Source organism: Mobula birostris, chromosome 9, assembly GCF_030028105.1.
Source record: "Mobula birostris isolate sMobBir1 chromosome 9, sMobBir1.hap1, whole genome shotgun sequence".
NCBI classification, from domain to species: domain Eukaryota; kingdom Metazoa; phylum Chordata; class Chondrichthyes; order Myliobatiformes; family Myliobatidae; genus Mobula; species Mobula birostris.
In genome coordinates, this window is record NC_092378.1 from 115,368,844 (window position 1) to 115,385,047 (window position 16,204).

Sequence of the window (16,204 nt, forward strand, 5' to 3'; positions counted from 1 at the left end):
TGGGAATGGGATGTGGAATTAAAACGTGTGGCCACTGGGAGATCCTGCTTTCTCTGGCGGACAGAGCGTAGGTGTTCAGGAAAAACGGTCTCCCAGTCTGTGTCGGGTCTCGCCAATATGTAGAAGGCCACGTCGGGGGCACTGGACGCAGTATATCACCCCAGCCGACTCACAGGTGAAGTGTCGCCTCACCTGGAAGGATTGTCTGTGACCCTGAATGGTGGTAAGGGAGGAAGTGTAAGGATACAAGGATATGTGCCAGGAGGGAGATCAGTGGGGAGGGATGGGGGGGGACGAATGGACAAGGGAGTCGCGTAGGGAGCAATCCCTGCGGAAAGCAGAGAGAGAGGGGGAGGGAAAGATGTGCTTAGTGGTGGGATCCCGTTGGAGGTGGCGGAAGTTACGGAGAATAATATGTTGGACCTGGAGGCTGGTGGGGTGGTAGGTGAGGACTAGGGGAACCCTATTCCTAGTGGGGTGGCAGGAGGATGGAGTGAGAGCAGATGTGCGTGAAATGGGGGAGATGTGTTTGAGAGCAGAGTTGATGGTGGAGGAAGGGAAGCCCCTTTCTTTAAAAAAAAAAAGGAGGACATCTCCCTCGTCCTGGAATGAAAAGCCTCATCCTGAGAGCAGATGCGGCGGAGACGGAGGAGTTGTGAGAAGGGGATGGCATTTTTGCAAGAGACAGAGTGAGAAGAGGAATAGTCCAGATAGCTGTGAGAGTCAGTAGGCTTATAGTAGACATCAGTAGATAAGCTGTCTCCAGAGATAGAGACAGAAAGAACTAGAAAGGGGAGGGAGGTGTTGGAAATGGACCAGGTAAACTTGAGAGCAGGGTGAAAGTTGGAGGCAAGGTTAATAAAGTCAACGAGCTCAGCATGCGTGCAGGGAGCAGCGCCAATGCGGTCGTTGATGTAGCGAAGGAAAAGTGGGGGACAGATACCAGAATAGGTGTTCCACAAAACCAACAAAAAGGCAGGCATAGCTGGGACCCATGCGGGTGCCCTTAGCCACACCTTTAGTTTGGCTCCTCCCACTTCCTCCAAAGGAGAAATTATTAAGAGTAAGGACTAATTCCGCTAGACGGAGCAGAGTGGTGGTAGAGGGGAACTGATTAGGTCTGGAATCCAAAAAGAAACGGAGAGCTTTGAGACCTTCCTGATGGGGGATGGAAGTATATAGGGACTGGACATCCATGGTGAAAATAAAGTGGTGGGGGCCAGGGAACTTAAAATCATCGAAAAGTTTAAGAGCGTGAGAAGCGTCACGAACATAGGTAGGAAGGGATTGAACAAGGGGGGATAAAACCATGTCAAGGTATGCAGAAACCATGTCAATGGTATGCTGGCATTTATAGCGAGAGGATTCGAGTACAGGAGCAGGGAGGTACTACTGCAGTTGTAGAAGGCCTTGGTGAGACCACACCTGGAGTATTGTGTGCAGTTTTGGTCCCCTAATCTGAGGAAAGACATCCTTGCCATAGAGGGAGTACAAAGAAGGTTCACCAGATTGATTCCTGGGATGGCAGGACTTTCATATGAAGAAAGACTGGATGAACTGGGCTTGTACTCGTTGGAATTTAGAAGATTGAGGGGGGATCTGATTGAAACGTATAAGATCCTAAAGGGATTGGACAGGCTAGATGCAGGAAGATTGTTCCCGATGTTGGGGAAGTCCAGAACGAGGGGTCACAGTTTGAGGATAGAGGGGAAGCCTTTTAGGACCGAGATTAGGAAAAACTTCTTCACACAGAGAGTGGTATGCTGGAATTCTCTGCCACAGGAAACAGTTGAGGCCAGTTCATTGGCTATATTTAAGAGGGAGTTAGATATGGCCCTTGTGGCTACGGGGGTCAGGGGGTATGGGGGGAAGGCTGGGGCGGAGTTCTGAGTTGGATGATCAGCCATGATCATAATAAATGGCGGTGCAGGCTCGAAGGGCCGAATGGCCTACTCCTCCACCTATTTTCTATGTTTCTATGTTTCTAAACTAGTTCGGTGGGGCAGGAGCAAGCTGAGACAATAGGTCTGCCAGGACAGGCAGGTTTGTGGATCTTGGGTAGGAGGTAGAAACAGGAAATGCGAGGTGTGGGAACTGTAAGGTTGGTAGCAGTGGATGGGAGATCCCCTGAGCGGATAAAGTCGGTGATGGTGTGGGAGCCAATGGCCTGGTGCTCCTTAGTGGGGTCACGATGGAGGGGTAAATAAGAGGAGGTATCCGTGAGTTGTTGCTGTGCCTCGGCAAGGTAGAGGTCAGTGCGCCAGACTACAACAGCACCCCCCTTATCGGCGGGTTTAATAATAAGGTTAGGATTAGTGCGGAGGGAGTAGAGAGCAGAGTGTTCGGAAGGAGTAAGGTTGGGATGGGAACAATGTGCGGTGAAGTCGAGACGGTTGATGTCCCGTCGGCAGTTAGCAATAAAGAGATCCAGAGCAGGCAGAAGACCAGAGCGGGGTGTCCATGAAGAAGAGGAGGGTTGAAGATGGGAGAAGGGATCATCGGTGGGGGTAGAAGAGACTTTGCCGAAGAAGTAGGCTCGGAGACGGAGACGGCGGAAGAAAAGTTCTACATCGTGGCGAACACGGAACTCGCTGAGGTGTGGGCGAAGGGGGACAAAGGTGAGGCCCTTACTGAGGACAGAGTGTTCTGCCTCAGACAGTTGAAGGTCAGAGGGGATGGTAAAGACCCGGCACGGATGAGAGCTGGGATCAGGGAGGAGACGGGGGAGGCTGGGGGTGTCTGTGGAGAGGGAAGGGTTGGGGTGAGAGGAAGATGGAGCCTCTGAGGGCCCAGGAGCCGACGGTGGGATCTGAGAGAGACAGGGTTGCAGAGTGGTGGTAGGGGAAGGGGAGACGGGAATCACAATAGCAGCACATAAAGACTCGGCCTGGAGTTCAAGGTTCTTACCTAGACTTGACTTTCTTTTTTTTACCAGTGCAATTAATCAAAATCAGGTTTACTATCACTGACATATGTCATTAAATTGTTCAGTGGCAGCAGAACAGTGCAATACATAAAAATGACCATAAATTACTGTAAATTGCGATTAATTGGGACAGACGCTTATTTGGGACAACTCTTAAAGAACAAAAGCTAACCAAGAAAATAGCCAGGATTCCCTTCGTTTATTTGGGACAGGAGACTGTTGGCAGACAGTTTCTAACTAGTGTCAGTTGCATGTACTTGTGTCGCCGTTAGACACTACACCATGCTTAGAGTGAACAGCTTTTAAATAGTGGCAGTTGTGTGTGCTTTTATCATGTTATATGCTTGGGCCAACGGATGCCAATTCAAAAAGCCGTGATAAATTTTATTTATTTTGGCTTTAAAAATTTTCAAACCCGTGCCAAGATGCCACAAAAAGATTTGACATTAACTGCAAAAGTTACTCTAGTGGACCAAGTTAAAAGCCATCTGTCTAACACTGGCAGAGATAACTGGAGTGCTGAAATCTTCAAATACATGCTTGATACACTCACTGTTTGCCTCCTTGACACCATCTGTATTCTGCCAATAACAGTTGTTTCATCAGCAAATTTATAGATGCCTTTTGAGCTGTGCCTAGCTACACAGCCCTGCGTGTAGGGAGAGTGAAGCTGCAGGCTAAGCGTACATCCTTGAGGTGAGCCTGTGTGGATTGTCAGCGAGGAGGTGATGTTATTTCCAATCCATATGGTTTCCCGGTGAGGAAGTCAAGGATCCATTTACAGAGGGAGGTGCAGAGGCCCAGGTTTTGAAGCTTGTGAATTAGTACTGAATGAATGGTGGTGTTGAATGCTGACCGGTAATCAATAAACAGCTGCCTGAGGTAGGAATTGCTGTTCTGGTGGTCCAAAGGCCAGTAGAGACCCAGTGAAACTGCATCCGCTGTAGGACTATTGTGGCAGTAGGCAAATTGCAGCAGGGCCAGGACTTTGCTCAGCCAGGAGTTCATTCTAGCCATGACCAATCTCTCAAAGCACTCATCACAGTAGACCTGAGTGCTACTAAGTGATGACTGTTGAGGCAGCGCACCCTGATCTTCTTGGGCACTGGTATAAATAATATCCATTTGAAGCAGATGAAAACCTCTGAATACAGCCGAGAGCAATTGAAAAGATTTAAAAATTAAGCTTTCATCTGTTGTGCTGATGCCGTAGAGCTTTCAATAACTTGGCAGCTGAAGGGTCAACCTTCCGTTCAGCACGTAATTCTCATGCAGTTTTCTCTCAAGATACACCATGCCAGATTAGTGAGGCCTTTAGAGAATGGTACCTGAAGCCACGAAGTGTGGATTTAGTGCTCAACAGTGAAATATGTCCATGGAGAATACGTGTTTGCGTGACATAGGAAAAACAAATCACATTAATTAGCCATCATTACAACATGAATAAAGTATGCACACACATCTCGGGCTAATTCAAGTGCTTACGTAATCTCAACTAAATATTGACAAGATCAGAACTTTAAATATTCATGTTACCATGACAAACTCTGTTCCATCATCATTGACTCCTTCCCCTTCTCTCGTTGTCTTGGGTTAAGCCTGACTGTTCAGTGTGACATCTTTGTTGAATTCTGACCTAGCATCCTTTCCATTACACCTTTGGAATCAGTAATTTGGTAGGCTTTACAACGACCTTCCTCCCTCTATTCTGTTCAAACTCCTGTTTATCCAAACTAGCCCATAGTCAGTTGCCTTAGATTTAAAATCTTCATTCTTGAAAGCCTTGTCTCTCTATCTCAATAACCTCTTCCAACCCTGTCAAGCAGTCTACAGCTATTCCTTTTGTATTCAGCTCATTTACAAGTGCTATTTAAACCTTGAGATATTAGGTGGAACCTCTACCTGAAGCTCTCCAGTTCCCTCTAGACATACAATCTTTTGGTTTCACTGAGCCTTTGATTACCAGTCTTATCTCTTTCAGTTCAGTGTCCAGCTTTTCTTGTTGTTTTATCAAACTCTGCCAAGTTTTTCCTAAGTTCCGACCATATTGGTGTGTCTACTGCCATTCGTCATTTTCCTCAGGCTTGTTAGTTTTTGATCACTCTCGAACAATGGGGCTATGGTAGCGTAGTGGTTAGCACAACGCTGTTACAGCTTGGTGTGTTCCAGAGTTTGGAGTTCAATTCTGGCTCTGTTCTGTGAGCAGCCTCTCTTCATGCTCCCCGTAGAATGCGTGGATTTTCTCCAGATCCTCCGGTTCTCTCACACCCCGCCCCCCCCACCCCCAGTCCAAAGATGTGCGGGTAGGTTAATTGGTAATTGTAAATTGTCCTGTCATTAGGTTAGAGTTAATGGGTTTGTTGTAGGTTGCTGGGGCGGTGTGACTCAAGGGGCCAGAATGGCCTACCCTGCATTGTATTGCTACGTAAATGAAATGAACTGGGGAAGCCTTTGTGGGGATTGGATTTTGAAAATGTTACCTGGTCCTGAGGCGTTTTTATTTGATTTTCCTGTTGTCAGGAAACTGCAGAAGTCAACAGTAAGCCAACAGAAAACAAGAAAAGCTTGAAGCCTTGTGTGAAAAACCATGAACAAAGACTGGAAAATGTTCTCAAGTCCGTCACTGTGAAAGAAGAGGTAAAGTTTATCAATAATAATTCTGAAATGGAAAATGTAACTGGAATGTTAAATCTTGCCTCCTTTAACTTTACAATACAGATGTCTCAGTCTTCCAGTTCCAACTGCTTGCACTTTACTAATGTTCATTCATAGACTATTAGTTGCTATGATTTCAACTGTCTAGGTCTAAACATCTGGAATTCTCTTGGTTTTGTTATCTGTCTTAATATCATCATTGTAGCATGAGGTCAAATTGTGTTCTGTTGTGCTGCTGAAGATCACCCCAGAATGTTTTGCTATCTTTAAGGTGTTACTGAAATCTAAGTTGAAAGAATGTTCTTGTCGTGTGCTTCCTTTTCCTGGAAACTACTTACCAGAAATTCAACAGGATTACCCACGTAGATAGTCTGCTCAGAGACAGAGTCTTTGGCAATGGATTCACCTCCTGAAAACTCGAAGCCTTTCACCCATCCAAAGGTACTCATGGTTTCCACTTGTTTGGGTGAATGCACTTCCAACAAGTTCAAGGAATTCAGCTACAATCAAACCTGTTTGGTACCTATCAGCGTCCCTAAATATTGGCTCACTTCGTCACGAGTACTTAGTGGCTGCACTGTGTAACATCAATGAATTACATTGCACTAATCATCCAGGCTCCAGCCTATCCAGATGGCACCACCCACACCTGTGATTTCTAACACCAAGGACAAGAGCGGGAGAAGAATACCACCACCTATATGTTTCCCTCCCAAAAGTCACATCAACCTGACCTGCTGCTCCTTCATGCTCACTGGAGCTTAGTCCTGGAAGTCCTTCCCTAACAACAGATAATATTATCTTCACCAGAAGGATGCAGTGATTCAGCAGTGTGGCTCAGTGTCATCTCAAGGATGATGATAATGATACACAATGAACGCTGACCTTGCCAGAGACATCTATATCTTCAAAATTATAAACAAGAAGAAACCCACCCAGCTTCACTGCTCTCTCAGTATGACCTTATAATCGTTTCTCCCTCAAGTTTACGTAGCTTCCCTTTAAATGCATCTGTTTGGATCAGCTCACCTCCTCCTTCACCTCCATTCAGGGCCCCAAACAGTCCTTCAGGTGAGGCAACGCTTCAGCTGCGAATCTGCTGGGTTTGTCTATTGTGCCCAGTGCTCCTGATGTGGCCTCCTCTCCATTGGTGAGCCCATCGTAAACTGGGGGACTGGTTCATCAAGCAGCTCCATTGCATCCGCCAACAGTGGAACTTTGCAGTGGCCAAACATTTTAATGCCCATTCTGACATGTTGGTCTGTGCTCTCCTGTTGTGCCACAATGAGGCCAACCTGAGGGTGGATGAGCAGTACCATCTGGGGAGTCTCTGACCTGATGGCATGAATATTGATTTCTCCTTCCAGTGTATTTATATAAAAAAAAATCCATTCCCCTCCCCTCTTCTATTCACCACTCTAGTCTCTTACCTTTTCTCGCCTACCCTAGTGACCTTCCCCCCTCCTTTTCTCCTGTGGTCCACTCTCCTCTCCTATCAGATTCCTTCCTCCCCAGCCCTTTATCTTTCCTCCCCACCTGGCTTCACCTATCACCTTCCAGCTATCCTCATTCCCCTCCTCTCACCTTTTTATTCTGGCATCTTTCTCCTTCCTTTCCAGTCCTGAAGAAGAGCCTTGGGCCACAACATCATTTTCATTTTCATGGATGCTGCCTGACCTGCTGAGTTCTTCCAGCATTGTGAGTGAGTGAGCGTGGCTTTGGATTTCCAGCATCTGTAGAATTTCTCCTGTATATGAATTAGGAGTAAGTATCAGCCCCTTGGCCCCTCATATCTGCGTTACCATTTAATACGATTGTTGCTGATCTGACTGTAAACTCAATGACTCATTCCCATCTACCCAGGACAACCTTTCATCCCCTTGCCTATCATGTATACATCTACTTTTGCTTCAATAATGTTGGAAGACTGCTTCCACCTCCTATGAGGAAGAGAATTCCAACTATTTGAGAGAAGACGCAAACAACAGGAATTCTGCAGATGCTGGAAATTCAAGCAACTCACATCAAAGTTGCTGGTGAACGCAGCAGGCCAGGCAGCATCTCTAGGAAGAGGTACAGTCAACGTTTCAGGCCGAGACCCTTCGTCAGGACGGACGAAGGGTCTCGGCCTGAAACGTCGACTCTACCTCTTCCTAGAGATGCTGCCTGGCCTGCTGCATTCACCAGCAATTTTGATGTGTGTTCTTTGAGAGAAGAAGTTTGTCTCACCTCAACTTTAAATGGATGACCGCTTGTTTTCAATCAGGATCTCCTAATTCTAGATTCCCTTGGGATCAGCTTGATTTGTCAAATATACATCAAACTGTTTGCGTCAAATCAAGTCAGCAATTGAATTGAATTGAACTTATTTCTTACATCCTTCACATACATGAGTAAAAATCTTTACGTTACGTCGCCATCTAAATGTGCAATGTGCAATCATAGTAACTTATAATAAATAGATCAGTAAATGTAACATAGAAATACACTCAAATCAGCGTGAGTTCATCAGTCTGATAGACTGGTGGAAGAAGCTGTCCTGGAGCCTGCTGGTCCTGGCTTTTATGCTGCAGTACCACTTCCTGGATGGTAGCAGCTAGAATAGATTGTGGTTGGGATGGCTTGGATCCCCATTTTACACGGGCCCTTTTTACACACCTGTCCTTGTAAGTGTCCTGAATCATGGGAAGTTCACAACTACAGATGTGCTGGGCTGTACCTCTCTTAATAGCAGGACTCTGCAGAGAGTGGTACAGTTCCCATACCAGGCAGTGATGCAGAAAGTTCTTAGGATTTGGGGGGTCATACCAAACTTCCTCAACTGTCTGAGGTGAAAGGGGCGCTGCTGTGCCTTTATCACCACACAGCTGGTGTGCACAGACCACATGAGGTCCTCGGTGATGTGGATGCCGAGGAACCTGAAGCTATTTATCCTCTCATCCCCAGATCCATTGATGTCAATAGGGGTTAGCCCATCTCCATTCCTCCTGTAACTCACAACCAACTCCTTTGTTTTTGCGACATTGTGTCAGAGAGATGATTTCTTTCCTGTAGACCACCTCGTTATTGTTTGAGATTAGGCCAATCAATGTAGTGTCGTCGGCAAATTTAATTAGCAGATTGGAGCTGTGGGTGTCAACACAGTCATGGGTATACAGGGAGTAAAGGAGGGGACTCAGTACGCAGCCCTAAGGGGCTCCTGTATTGAGAGTCAGGGGGTTAGAGGTGAGGGAGCCCACCCTTGCAACCTGCTAGCAATCTGACAGGAAGTCCAGGATCCAGCTGCACAAGGCACTCTACACTGGGAGAGATTAAAAATGTCTGTAAACACACATGCCAGTTGTGCTGTGCACATCCTGAGTACTTGCCCTGGGATGCCGTCCGGTCCCACAGCCTTGCGACTGTTCACTCGTCGGAAACATCTGCATACCTCCGCCTCAGAGATGGCCAGGTTGCAGGTTGTAGCGGTGGCTTTCCTCATAGGCTCAGAGTTAGCGACATTGAACCTAGCGTAAAAGCGATTGAGCTCATCTGGGAAAGAGGCCGCGATGTTGGCGGCACCACAACATTTGGCTTTGAAGTCTGCGATGGTATGCAGCCCTTGCCATAAGTCATGTGTGCTATTCGTTGTGAATCTTGATCTTCTCCCTTTATTGTTGTTTCTCAGCTTTGTGCAGATTGTAGCTGGTTTTCTTGAGCTCTAGTTGATCGCCAGTCATGTCAGGATTGTGCTAAGCAATCCAAAAGTATCGCCACACTTCTGGTGCCTACATAGCATGCCCAAAACTTCCAATCCCTAACTCAGATATCTTTGGTACATGGGAGGAAACCAGAGCACCCAGAGGAAACCTGTGCATTCACGGGGATAATGTATTCTTCATCCAACTCATTCACTCTTTCTCTTCCTTTACCCCTTCACAATCCTCCCATTTTCCCTTTCTCTCCTCAACTTACCCCTCTTACCGTTTTCCCCCTCGATCATAAACTTTCCACTTCATAACCTCATTTCCTCTATCACTTCCTTTGCCTAGCCCTCATTCTTTCGTCCGTCCCCTTTTGATCTCTAGTTCCCCACTCCCCTTCTCCCATTCTCCTTAAGACATGCATTGCCACCCGTCCCTCATATGTCCTCAACTCTTTCAACACCCTCCCCATTTAGACTCTACCACACCCCCCCTCCTCATTCACATTTGTTCTACCTTCTCTGTTACGAACATGACAGATTTTATGCAAAAGATCTAATTTTTTTGATGTTTCTCAGACCCCCTGAAGGGTGAAACTCTCCCTTCTCTCCATAAGATTCGATTCAGACTCGAGCTCTTGTACATCACTTATGTGCTTATTCTTAATCGCCATCGACAGATGTTGGAGTGCCAGCTGTTTGATGGAGAGCCATTGCACCTGAGCCTCATGATGGTTTAATTTTAAGTCCGTGAACTTTTCAGTCATGAACTGAAATCATGATTGCTTGACTCCTCTGTCTGTATTTCTTCTTTTCAGCAGTTATTGGGGTCATACCAGCATAATGCATATGTTACTGAACTGCTAATCCAAAGCTTATTCTAGTGATTAAATCTAAAGTCACCATGATGGCTATGCAATTTAAATTCAACAAGATGAAACTGGAGTAAACAAGATGATATCAGCAACCCATGAAAAAAGTGGATTAAGATTTTGTTTAATCATCTTTAAGGAAGAACCTGGCTTCCTACCCAATCTGGCCTCTGTATAACAGTACCATGGCACAGTCCTGCCTTGGAGGCTGGTCATAAAGGTTCAGTTGCTTGTTATTCAGGATGAGGCAGTAAACCGATTTCAGCGTTGGCTTCACGGGAGAAGCCACGTGATAGTAAATAGTTGGCTCTCTGACTGGAGGCCTGTGACTAGTGGTGTGCCTCAGGGGTCAGTGCTGGATGTTATTGTATGTCATTCATATCAACAACCTAGATGATAATATGGTAAACTGGATTAGCAAATTTGCTGATGACACCAGGATTGGGGGCATAGTGGATGGTTTTCAAATCTTGCAGTGGGATCTGGACCAGCTGGAAAAATAGACTGAGAAATGGCAGATGGAATTTAACACAGACAAGAGTGAGATGTTGCCTTTGGGAGGACCAACCAAGGTAGGATTTACAGAATGCGTGACGGGGCAATAAGGAGTGCGGTAGAACAGATTGATCTGGGAATACAGTTCCCTAATTCCTTGAAGGTGATTTCACAGGTAACTGTGGTCATAAAGAGAGCTTTTGGTACATTGGCTTTCATAAATCCAAGTTATGAAGTTGGGATGTTATGTTAAAGTTGTATAAGATATTGGTGAGGCTTAATTTGGAGTATTGTATGCATTTCTGATCACCTGTCTATAAGGAAGATATCAATAAGACGTTGCTTCATTATAGGAAGGATGTGAAATCTTTAGAGAGGAACCAGAGGAGATTTACCAGTGTACTGCCTGGATTAGAGAGCATGTCTTATGAGGAGACGTTGAGCGAGCTAGGGCTCTTCACTTTAGAGCAAAGGATGAGTGATAACTTGATAGAGGTGTGCAAGATGATAAGAGGCATAGATCGAGTGGACAGCCAGAGACTTTTTCCCAGGATGGAATGGTTAATATGAGGGTGCATAATTTTAAGGTGATTGGGGATTGAAGTATAGGAGAAGAGTGTCAGAGGTAAGGGTTTTTACACAGAGCAATGGGTGCATGGAATTCCCTGCTCGGGTTGGTGGTGGAGGCGGATACATCAGGGACATATAAAAAACTCTGAGATTGGCACATGGATGATAGAAAAATGGGAGGTCTATGTATGAGGGGAGGGGTAAATTGCTCTTAGAGGAGGTTAAAAGGTTGGCACAACATCGTGGGCCAGTACTATGCTGTATGTTATAAGCTCTGTGGTTGAGATTGAAAGAGGATAGAGAAAATTTGCAAGGCTATTTCCAGAACTTGAGGACCTGAGTTATAGGGAAAGGTTGAATGGTAGTGTAGGAGAATGAGGGGAAGAATTGATTGAAGTATACAAAATTGAGGGATATAGATAGGGTAGATACAAGCAGGCTTTTTCCACTGAGGTTGGGTGAGACTAGAACTAAAGGTCATAGGTTGAGGGTGAAATTGAAATATTTCAGGGAAACCAGAGGGGGAACTTCTTCGCTCAGAAGGTGGTAAAAATGTGGAACAAGTTACAGGCATAAGTGGTAGATGCAAAGACAGCATTAAAAACATAATAGGGCAAATATTAGAGGAACGTTAGAGGATTGGGAAACTTTTAAAAACCAAAAGAAGACAACCCAAAAAAAACAGAAAAGGTGAAATATGAAAGTAAGCTAGCCAAAAAATATCGGAGGATACCAAAAGAGCAAAAGAGAGACGAGAGTGGGCGTTAGACCACTGGAAAATGACGCTGGAGAAGTCATAATTGTGGGGGGAGACAAAGAAATGGTGGATGGACTCGGTAAGTATTTTCACTGTGGAAGACACTAGCAGTACACCAGAAATTCGAGCGTGTCAGGCAGCAGAAGTCAGTGTAGTTGCTATTACTAAGGATAAGATGCTTAGGAAGCTAAACAGTGTGAAGCTATATGTGTAACCTGGACCACAAAAACTACACCCAGGCTACTGAAAGACATAGCTGAAGAGATTGTGGAGGCATTAGTAATGATCTTTCAAGAATCACTAGATTCTGGCATGGTTCCAGAGGACTGTATAATTGGGTAGTGTTGAGGGAGCAGACAGTCTGCAGAAGGACTTCTTGGGAGAATGATCAAAGAAATAGCAGATGGAATACAGTGTTGGGGAGTGTATGGCCATGCACTTTGACAGAAGGAATAAAGGCATAAACAGTTTTCTAACTGGGGAAAAAAATTTGAAAGTCAGAGGTGCAAGGGGACTTGGGAGTCTTCGTGCAGGATTCCCTGAAGGTTAACTTGCAGGTTGAGTCAGTGGTAAGGAAGGCAAATGCAATGTTAACGTTTATTTTGAGAGGACTAGAGTATAAGAGTAGGGATATGCATTAGATTACATTAGCTTAGATTAGATTCAACTTTATTGTCATTGTGCTGAGTACAGATACAAAGCCAATGAAATGCAGTTAGCATTTAACCAGAAATGCAAAGAATAGTGATATTTACAAAATAACTGCAATAAAAGGTAAGTGCTACAGCACACAAGTATAAAAGTACTGAGACAGTACAATATGGGTGCAATACTGCTTAGCGCTGTGATGTGAGGTTCAGCAGGGTCACAGCCTCAGGGAAGAAGCTCTTCCTGTGCCTGCTGGTGCAGGAGCAGAGGCTCCTGTAGCGCCTACCGGATGGGAGGAGAGTAAAAAGTCCATGGTTAGGGTGAGATGCATCCTTGATAATGCTTTTCACCCTGCCCAGGCAGCGTTTATCATAGATGTTCTCAATGGTGGGCAATTGGGTGCTGATAATCCACTGGGCAGTTTTCACCACACTCTGGAGTGCTCTGCGGTTTGATACGGGACAATTGCCATACCACACTGAGATGCAGTTGGTGAGTATGCTCTCAATGGTACAGCAGTAAAAGTCCGTCAGTATCCTGGGACAGAGGTGAGCTTTCTTGATGCTCCGCAGGAAATAAAGGCGCTATTGCACCTTTTTGATCAGGATGGAGGAGTTCAGGGACCAGGTGAGATCTTCGGAAATATGGACACCAAGGAATTTGAAGCTTGATACATGCTCCACTACAGCTCCGTTGATGTAGATGGGGACATGAGTTTGGCTCCTAGCATGCCTGAAGTCCACAATGATCTCTTGGTCTTCCGGGTGTTAAGGGCCAGGTTGTTGTCGGCACACCATGCGGCCAGGTGCTGGACCTCGTCCCTGTAGGCCGTCTCATCATCCCCTCTGATCAGGCCAACCACCATGGTGTCATCTGCGAACTTGATTATGGAGTTAGAACCATGTACAGGAATGCAGTCATAGGTGAAAAGGGAGTACAGAAGAGGGCTCAGCACACAGCCTTGAGGCACGTTGGTGTTCAGGGTGAGAGTGGAGGAGGAGAGGTTGTCTAACTTAACTGATTGGGGTCTGTTAGTCAGAAAGTTCAAGGTCCAATTGCAGAGGGATGAGCTGATACCAAGCTGGTGAAGTTTGGCGATCAGCTTGGAGGGGATCACAGTATTGAATGCTGAACTAAAGTCAATGAGCAGCATTCTGACGTAAGAGTTGGGGCTGTTCAGGTGGGTCAGGGCAGAGCGAAGTGCCGTGGAGATGGCGTCCTCTGTTGACCTGTTGGTGCAATAGGCAAATTGATGGGGGTCCAGGGTAGTGGGCAGACAGGATTTCAGATGTGATAGAACCAGTCTCTCAAAGCACTTTGCAATGATGGGGGTGAGTGCAACTGGGCAGAAGTCATTCAGGCCCGTGGCAGTGGAATGCTTCGGCACTGGCACCATGGTAGCGATCTTGAAGCTTGTGGGGACAACTTCCTGGGCCAGGGACAGATTAAAAATGTCCATGAAGACCCCGGCCAACTGCCCTGCACAGACATGCTGGAGTCCAGACAAATCAGAGGGCATCTTATTGAAACATTTCAAATATTGAAAGGCCTAGATAGAGTGGATGTAGAGAGGAACTTTCCTATAGTCAGTGAGCCTAGGACCAGAGGACACGGCCTCAGATTAGAGGGACATCTATTTTGGTGATAAGGAATTTCTTCAGCCAGATGGTGGTGAATCTGTGGCATTCGTTGCCACAGACAGCTGTGGAGACCAAGTCATTGAGTATGTTTAAGCAGAGGTTGATAAGTTCTTGGTTAGTCAGAGTTTCAAATGTCACCAGGAGAAGGCAGGAGATTGGAGCTGAGAGGGATAATAGATCAGCCACAATGGGAATAGTGGAGCAGACTCTGAGCCAAGTGGACTAATTCTGGTCGTGTGTATTATGGTCTTATCATGTCTCTGAAAATGTAAAGCATTACTGAGCAGCAGGGATGCTCTCAATTATATGCACATTCCCTCCATCACTTTTAAGAGGGGCTTCTCTAGCTTCTTTTTGGCAACTGGAGTTGGAGTATTTTGGTGCAAAATGTTTACTATGTGATTAAAGCTGAGTGTAGAACAGCAGTAAATAGGCCACTTACTACAGCACAGTCTTTGGGGTGTTCATTACTTCTATGGCCTCATATATTTACAAACTGCAGTTGTGTTTTGACCTATTCACTTTTTTTTTGTGAATTGCTTGGTGTATATGCTGGATGCGTCCCAGTAAATCAGTGCTAGTTGCCTATTTAAATTAATGGCATACCCAAAGTGTCTACTGTTTAAATTGTATCATGAAGAAGATGGGTTAATTATAAAATAATTGCAATCTGGTGCTGGAAGAGGAGTTCTTTTTCAATCTTTTGCAGCATGTTGGTCTCACCAGTGTCCTAATCATCCCTGTTGGCCTTGAGAAGGCATTAGACCTCGATGTGTCCCAGTCCCTGTTTATTCTGGGTTAATACACTGATGTTTTAAGCTTGAGAGGACATTAAGAATCGATTGCAGTCAGCCAAGCCTGCAAAGGACAGTAGTTTTGTTCCCTGAAGAGCATTAATGAGCTGTGTGAGTTTTACAGCTTTATTGTCACTTTTTTATAAATTCTGTCTATTGAAATCGAAACAGCCCAAGAGCCTTTTAAATTTTATTAGACCTGACTTCATACAGACTTGGATACAAGGTACCTGACTACTAGGTTTTTCAGATTCTGTTAAGTCTGTCTCTTAATCCATTGACTTGACTCTTCTTTTCAGGAGTAAGAGTAGGGTTGATTGACTAATCATCATTAGCTTCCACTCTGTTCTGCCGTATTGTTTCATTTAGAATGGAATTATTTTACTTCAGTTGATTATACTATTTTGAAATTAACTCAACAAAATTAATTGAAGTTAAATTGGAAGAGATCCTGGGAATAAATAAACAAAAAAAAATCTACAGATGCTGGAGATCCAAGCAACACACACAAAATGCTGGAGGAGCTAAGCAGGCCAGGCAGCATCTATGGAAAAGGGTACAGTTGACGCTTCAGGCTGAGACCCATCAGCAGAACTGAAGGGCCTCAGCCCAAAATGGCTACTGTACTGTTTTTCCATAGATGCTGCCTGGCCTGCTGAGACCCAGTGAATAAGTAACTGAGCTTACCCACAGTTTCACTTAAAAAAAAAATTAACTCTTTTAACTTTCACTTGAACTTCACAATAATTTGATTTTATTAATAATATTATGAACATACCTAAATCCTTCTGAAGATAGAAGATGAAGAAAGCTCATATGATAGTCTTAACAAGGGATATTTGATGATACATGGGGAGAAAATAATCTTATAGATAATTGCATCTGGGAAAACAAGTCAAAAGATCAGCCTCATAATTCCACATCTCTGCTGAGCATATTTACCCCATGTTCTGCTACAACTCTGCAGTTCCTGTGATTAAAGCCTGTTCTGGGATATTTCATAGCCAGCTGATGTGCTGACTGGAAAATAACAACTAATTTAAGCAAGCTGCAACTTGCTGAGCAGGATTTCAGCATGTTGGTGCAGAGCACCCTGGCCGTGAGTTTTACCCAGGAGGTTGTGCTACTTGTCAAGGGCAAGGAGTGGATGCTTCGATCACTGGAG

At 45.1% G+C, this 16,204-nt stretch overlaps 1 protein-coding gene across 1 annotated transcript in view; it reads left to right on the top strand.

Annotated features, from left to right (window-relative positions):
• Positions 1-16,204, top strand: part of chtf18 (CTF18, chromosome transmission fidelity factor 18 homolog (S. cerevisiae)) — a 98,618-nt gene that overhangs the window by 77,021 nt on the left and 5,393 nt on the right. The window contains exon 20 of the mRNA XM_072269505.1: positions 5,447-5,563. Coding sequence (XP_072125606.1) covers positions 5,447-5,563 — 117 coding nt within the window. The remainder of the gene's footprint in view (positions 1-5,446; positions 5,564-16,204) is intronic.